The sequence below is a fragment of the Enhydra lutris genome, unplaced genomic scaffold (genome assembly GCF_002288905.1).
Source record: "Enhydra lutris kenyoni isolate GAN:26980312 unplaced genomic scaffold, ASM228890v2 scaffoldscaffold66, whole genome shotgun sequence".
Taxonomy (NCBI): Eukaryota; Metazoa; Chordata; class Mammalia; order Carnivora; family Mustelidae; genus Enhydra; species Enhydra lutris.
Window position 1 is genome coordinate 14,647,066 of NW_019154150.1, and position 7,683 is coordinate 14,654,748.

Genomic DNA, 7,683 nt, shown 5'->3' on the forward strand with positions numbered 1-7,683 from the left:
CCGCATTTTCAGATTTCTCTTCCCTGCATAAAAATCCTTAACTTACAGGACAAACCCATAATCAATACTGTCAGTATTAAAAACAAAACAAAAATCAGAAATCATCATTACAGGAGATAGGTTTTATAGAAACCAGTCATTCTTAATATAAAAGTTAAAAGAAAAACAAATGCAGTTTTGCTCTTTTTAGTAAGTACAGACTATTTTCAAAATAAGGTTTTGAGGGCTTTTTTCTCCTTAGGATGGCTCTTGAAATCCTAAAAGAATTCTGTATTCCCAGTTCCATAGATTAGTTCTCTAAGTTTTTTCTTCTAAAAATGTACATTTTTTTATAAAGTCCTGTTTTCACATGTGTGTCTTGAAACTCCTTTTATGAGCACGGCACTTTCACACACACCAAAGTGCTTTACTTTGTATGTTCGGGGGTTTTTTTCCTTTTCTTGCTTTAAAATTGTTAGTGGTAGATTTTTATGTTAATCAAAATTCACATGATAAAAGTTCCAATACTTTTAAAATACTAAAACTATATCTAGTTTTAAAAAAGACTAAAAACACGTCAGGGACATTCTGATTCACTGAGATAGAGAAGGACTAACAAATGCCTGGCTTGTCCTTATTTGAATATTAAACAGAAATAACTACATGGATCATAAGCACAACGTAAGTAAATGATACATACACAAGAAAGAAAAACACAGAAGGTTGGGTTTTTAAAATCTTTAATCAGACTTCTGTTGATAAAGAGCACAAAATAATTTGTGCTTTTAAATGAGGGAATCTATTAGTAGTACTTTGGTCTTCATTTTAGTGTCTTAAAAAGAAAAAAAACAAAAGGAATGCTAACATTTCTAAAAATATTAATCTGGATCTATAAAATGTAAATTTGAGGGTTAGTCCTTTATTACAAAAATAAAAAATAAATAAATCTTACCTTTTGGAATAGGTGGCAAAGGATCCTCATAAAAAATCTTTTCAACTAATTCTGAAAAAGTTTCTGAGAAGAATGGAGGTTTTCCTGAAACCATAAGAAAAACTGCAAAATTAGACAATACTTTGCTATCACTAATAATTCTAAATAAATCTCAACTACAGATAGTTTACGATTATATAATTGAGAGGAAAAAATATAGAGCAAGAACTACTTACTGAATGCTTAGTACAGACCAGGCACACTGTATATTTTTATATTTCTCTAATTCAAAGCCTATCAGCCTAACAAATATGCTGATGCATTTATGGACCATCGCCCCAATCACAGGGCTGCATGGGCCACTGGACATATCTGACTAATTCACAGGCACGAGGTACCTTACAACTTCTAATAATCTATAATAATCTAATAATCTAATCAGTAGGCACATTTTTCCAAATGATTATCATGAAAAACACCTATACATCAGAAGTTTCTTGACCTATTATGTTAAAGGTTCCAGACATATGCGTAGACACCAAGAATACAGGAGGAATACAGAGAAAAGCAAGCTAAAACCAGTTATATAAAAATTTGGTGGAGGGGCACCTGGGTGGCTCAGTGGGTTAAAGCCTCTCCCTTCGGCTCAGGTCATGATCCCAGTGTCCTAGGATAGAGCCCTGCACCGGGCTCTCTCCTCAGCGGGGAGCCTGCTTCCTCTTCTCTCTCTGCCTGCCCCTCTGCCTACTTGTGATCTCTCTGTCAAATATCAAAATAAAAAATAAAAAATAAAAAATCTTTAAAAAAAAATTTGGTGGGATGCCTGAGTGGCTCAGTGGGTTAAGCCACTGCCTTCGGCTCAGGTCATGATCCTAGGGTCCTGGGATCGAGTCCCGAATTGGACTCCTGGCTCGGCAGGGAGCCTGCTTCTCTCTCTGCCTCTGCCTGCCTCTTTGGCTCCTTGTGCACTCTGACAAATAAATAAATAAAATCTTTAAAAAAAAATTTTTTTTTTTTTTTGAAAAGCCAGGTTTTTTTCCCCATCTTCCAGGTAAAATTGCTGCAAACTACAGACTTCATCCTTTTTTGTGTGCCCAGCTCGGATTTTAAAATGAACCAGAAAGTAATCACCTGAAAACATTTCATAAAGCAGGCAGCCCAAAGACCAGAGGTCACTGGTGATGGAGAAGTCAGCACCCCTTAAAATTTCTGGTGCTGTATATGTAAGAGATCCTAGAAGTATGAAAACAACTTTGTTAGGCATTTGTATCAATCCCCAAAACAAATCTACCTCCCTAGGCCTTTTTGTGTATTCCACATTTTTTAATGGTTTCTAATTTTAAGGTTTCATTTACAAAGATACATAAGAACACAAAGAGGTTTCGAAAACCCACTTGAGTTAGAGGTGTGGCACAATTATCAGTATATTCTTTTTTTTTTTAAGGTAACAATTTAAATAATCAAAAGAACCTTTGATTATAATATTTTCATTAGAACAGGCTAAATTATATAGCAGTAACAGCCCAAATTCCCACTGGCTTACCACAAAGGTTTATTTATTACTCCCAACTACACGTCCACCACAGGTCAGCCCAGGGGCCCTGACCCTCAGAATCACTCCAAGAGCCAGGGTGAGAGAGAGACACCATCTCAACACAGGCTTCCATCATCGCCAAGACAGGGGAAAGAACATGGCAAACTGCACACTGGCTCTGAAAATGCCCACCTCAGAGTAACTCCCATCACTTCTGCTCACACTTCCTAAACTTTGGCAGGGAGAAGATGCAATCCAGGGGAACAGGCAATGTTTAGTGAGGAACACTAAGGTGTGCCACATAGACTTTATACAAGTTTAATATTACAAAGAAGTGGGGCGTCTGAGTGGCTCAGTGGATTAAAGCCTCTGCCTTCAGCTCAGGTCATGATCCCAGGGTCCTGGGATCGAGCCCCGCATCGGGCTTTCTGCTCAATGAGGAGTCTGCTTCTCCCCTCCTCTCTGCCTGCCTCTCTGCCTACTTGTGATCTCTGTCAAATAAATAAAATCTTAAAAAAGAAAAATTACAAAGTAGCATTGAGTTAGCAAGTTCCCTTATTTACTGATGAGAAACTGAAGCCTAGAGGGTTCCCTAACATCTCCTAAGTCACACAGTTGAGGGGTGACAGAACACCCACCAGAATTCCACCGAAAACCCGCCCATCTTCCAATGAGAAAGTTCTTTCCATGAAGTGAGTCATCACCACTCACTGGAAAAATAAAATTCCACTAAGGTAAATCTTCCAGCAAACAGTATCCCCAGGGCCCATTACAGCCAGGGCAGCAGTCTCAAGTGGCCTCAGTGTTTAAAGCTCTCCTAGGTGACATTTTTGCTATGCCATCACATTTCATCCACACATTCACTCACACAGCACACACTTGTGGAAGGCCTATTTGCCCTTACTATGCCAGGTCCTGAAAAAGCAAGCATAAATAAGACCCCCAAGATGCCCAGGCACCCTGCCCAACACTTAATAGGCACATCATTAGTAGGTGTTGAAGGTTAATGTCAGTCTTCCCCGATTAGAACGCTAGTTTGGTTCGGCCTGGGGGTTTTGCCTGTTTGTTCACATCCGTATTTCCAGTGTCTAGGACAGGTCTAAATTTCTGTTGATTTATGCACTTTCTTCTTCCCTCAACATTAATAAACATACTAATGAACAAATGAAGTCCCTACCAACATAACTGCATGGGAAGAAAATGATTACGTGTGTTAAGTACGATAACAGATTTGCACATGGAACATTACAAAAGAGGGGCGCCTGGTGGCTCTGTCAGTTAAGCTCCAACTCTAGATTTTGGCTCATGTCATGATCTCAGGGTTGTGAGACTGAGTTCCACATCAGCTCCGCACTTGGCATGGAGTCTGCTTGGATTCTCTCTCTCCCTCTCCTTCTGCCCTTCCTGCCCCCAGCTCCACTCGCACACTCCCCTCTCTAAAAACAGAGTATTACAAAAGGTATCACTTCACCATCTCCCCTCAAGTACAACAACTCTTAACACTCCAGGCCCCATCTCACTGGCAAAACCATGTCCCAAAAATGCACCCTAACAATCTCCCTTAATTTCAGAGTATCAGCTACTCATCAATGCAGAAAAAATATCTACTGAGCCTATAGTGTGTGCCAGGCACTGTTCTAAGTACTTAGGATACAGAAGAAAGCAGGACAAAATGGCCATCCCCATGTTCAATGAGTGGTGACATAGAAAACCAAGGATAGAATACAAGCTTTGTTAGAGATTCCCTGTACTTTACACAGTATTGGACCTATGCGAAAACCTTTGGGCTATGGACAAAGCCATCCCCATACCCAGATTTCTACTGTTATTTTCAATATATTAACAAAGTTGACATTATCTCCTAAACACATGACTTGGGCAGTGTTCTGATCTGTAAGCTCTCCACATACCTTTGGCTCTACTTTTTACAGTTTTCTTCAGTACATTTTCCCCACTATCACCTCCGCCTTCTTCTGCTGCCACCAAAGCAAAGAACTCTTCCAAATTTTCACCTTCTACTTTGGCCAAGCAAAAATTACTAAACTTCAATGTGCCAGGCCCTTCCAAGAGTATCTATGAAGACGAGAAAATAAAGATGTTCAGAAACCAGTCCCATTTGCACTCCCCTTCAGTCCCTCTTCAAATCCCACTGAAGATCTTGGAGCACTGGCCTTCTTGCTTCATCCTACTCAAAAAATTAAAGGCATATAAATTTTTAAAAGTGGCTAAAGAAAAAAAAATGCAATATTTTAATAGGATCAAATATTAAACTGCCCATGCTCAGATGTATACAATAAACACATCATAACCACAGAGGGAAACCACATGCCTTTGGGAAAGATAAAGAACAATGTATACGGAACAATTCATCCTCGACAATCCTCCATGACAGCTGTAGGAGGATTTGAAAACCTACTTCTCCAAGGTGGTGTTTACTCACAGGCTCAAAACTAGCATTTTGAAGTTAGAGGTCTAGCCCTAGGTCCACCATTCCAGTTCAGACTGGAGAATTTACTTAATCTAACTCTCAGTCTCCTCACCTGTAATTATATTCTCATATGGAGGGCCTACAATAATAACGTTTAACAATATTCAACTTTGTATTTCATTATGTACACCTTCACAAAGCAGCAACTCAAACCAGTAATAAGTACAATCCCTAAGAATATGTACTTATAAATAATAGATGCCATTGATTGAAAACACCAGCAAGTGTCCTAGAAGCTTTACCTAAATATAGTATGGAATCCATCCCCAGATCACAGACAAGGAAGCCAATGCAGAGAGAAAAGGAAACTTGCCCAGGGTCACACAACTTCTAAATGTCAGTGTCACCTATGATTCTGGAACTAAACAGGTTTCATGCCTCTACCACACTGAAGCACATTTAGTTATGGGTCATTAATTTTTACCAACGAAGAAGCTTTTGACCCATAATGTCACTAATCAAATAACAAAGCCAAAAAGGTCATTATCAAGCTAAAATAATGGCTCATAATCATATATCATAATTTAAGAGCTTAGCATCTTAGTTTATAGATACTGAGCTCATCATTCACAATATACCTTACCAGCAGTAACATTCACTCAAAGGACTCAGAGGAGAGTTCCCATTCTAAAAGGTAACTCAAGGGGCGCCTGGGTGGCTCAGTGGGTTAAAGCCTCTGCCTTCAGCTCGGTTCATGATCCCGGGGTCCTGGGATTGAGCCCCATATCGGGCTCTCTGCTTGGTGGGGAGCCTGCTCCCCCCACCCCCGCCTGCCTCTCAGCCTACCTGTGAGCTCTGTCAAATAAATAAAATCTTAAAAAAATAAATAAATAAATAAATAAAAGCTACTTCGATAGGTAACTAAAATATGGCACCATGTTTTTAATTTAAAAAAATATTAATTCAAGGGGCTCCTGGGTGGCTCAGTCAGTTGGGCTTCAACTCTTTGTTTTGTCTTGGGTCGTGATCCCAGGTAAGGGGGATTGGCTCCACACTCAGCACGGAGTCGGCTGGACGTTCTCTCTCCCTTTCCCTCTGCCCCTTCTTTTAAGATTTTACTTATTTTTTTAATTTATTTTTTATATATATATATATATATTTTTTTAAGATTTTATTTATTTGGCAGACAGAGATCACAAGTAGGCAGAGAAGCAGGCAGAGAGAGAGAGAGAGAGGGAAGCAGACTCCCTGCTGAGCAGAGAGCCCGATGTGGGGCTCCATCCCAGGACCATGGGATCATGACCCGAGCCAAAGGCAGAGGCTTTAACCCACTGAGCCACCCAGGCACCCCATCCCTCTGCCCCTTCTTGATAGCACTCACTCTAGCTCTAAAATAAATAAAACCTTTAAAAGAAAAAAATTAACTCAATTTCAAGATGGTCTGTATTTTACCTAGATTTTATCTAAAAATAAAAACACCTCTGAGAAAGCACTATAACTTAAGACAGTACGAGTAAGGAAACGAAAACTTTCATAAATTACCTTGCCAGGAGAAAGGTCACAAAAGAGAATGCCAAGTTGATGAAGATGATGTAATCCAGTAATGAGGCCAACCCCAAATTCTCTTACAACATCTTCTGGTAGGTTTTCATCCTGAGCAATAACCATTTCTAAGGAACCACCTGCAAATTGATTAAAAATCACCCATTTTAACCCACCAACAAAACACAGTGCCTCCAGGAGCTCCCATGATGGGAGAGGATACTGAGCCTTAAAAAAATAAAAATCAGGACACATGGACAGCCTGGCAGGGGAAATGCACATATGAATGAACACAGTGATCCAAGCACTGAAGAGGAATTTGTGTCCGCACTCCAGAGCCAGCTTCCAGAGACTTACTGCTCAGGATGGGAAACTCATCAGTAAGCAAGCAGGAGGGATGCAGGGAGTATCCTTCTGGTGTTATGATTTCTAACTCATCCCTCAGGAATTGAACAGCTACAAAAATTAGTGGTAAATATTAATTCAAATTGTGCATTTAAAACACATCATGCAAAGTATAGCCACATTTACTCCTATACAAAGTTAACCATTTTCTACAAAGTCTGCATGGCAGAAAAAGGACTTTCCTTAACAGAAAATCAAAACCCTTAGAGTACATCACTGAGGAAATAAACCAAAAGCAGACACATTGTGAATTCTATTTCTATACTCTACCAAGGTCCTGTTCACATTTCTACCATCTAAGTGCCAGGAACATGCTTTTTTTTTTTAAGTATCAAGGTTCCAACAGGAGCCAAGTTCAGAGGAATATATATAACCCTGCACATAATGTTCTCTCCCCAGAGCACTCTTTTCTTTGTGACGATTGTATATCCCAGGCAGCTAGCCTAACTTGGGCTCAAATAAAACTCTTCTCCTTTCTCTTAAGAAAAACAGAAAAAAAGAGAAGAAGAGAAAAAAGTAGAGACAAGGAGAGGAGAGAAGAAAAAAGAAGAGACGAGGAGAGGAGAGGAGGAAAGAAAAAAGAAGAGACGAGGAGAGGAGAGGAGAGAAGAAAAAAGAAGAGACGAGGAGAGAAGAAAAAAGAAGAGACGAGGAGAGGAGAGGAGAGGAGGGGAGGGAAGAAAAAAGAAGAGACGAGAGGAGGAAAGAAAAAAGAAGAGACAAGGAGAGGAGGAAAGAAAAAAGAAGAGACGAGGAGAGGAAAGGAGAGACGAGGAGAGGAGGGAAGAAAAAAGAAGAGACGAGGAGAGGAGAGGACAGGAGAGGAGGAAAGAAAAAAGAAGAGACGAGGAGAGGAGGAAAGAA

General features: G+C 39.9%; 1 protein-coding gene across 3 annotated transcripts in view; it reads right to left on the reverse strand.

Annotated features, from left to right (window-relative positions):
- The window catches only part of LOC111159058 (unc-51 like kinase 4), a 618,913-nt gene that overhangs the window by 600,277 nt on the left and 10,953 nt on the right, over window positions 1–7,683 (reverse strand). For 2 of the 3 annotated variants that reach the window (XM_022521436.1, XM_022521437.1), the window contains 4 exons: window positions 6,415–6,554; window positions 4,355–4,517; window positions 2,042–2,143; window positions 932–1,015 (listed from right to left, as the gene is read on the reverse strand). In XM_022521436.1, coding sequence (XP_022377144.1) covers window positions 932–1,015; window positions 2,042–2,143; window positions 4,355–4,517; window positions 6,415–6,554 — 489 coding nt within the window. The remainder of the gene's footprint in view (window positions 1–931; window positions 1,016–2,041; window positions 2,144–4,354; window positions 4,518–6,414; window positions 6,555–7,683) is intronic. The other variant, XM_022521438.1, reaches the window with a different exon arrangement.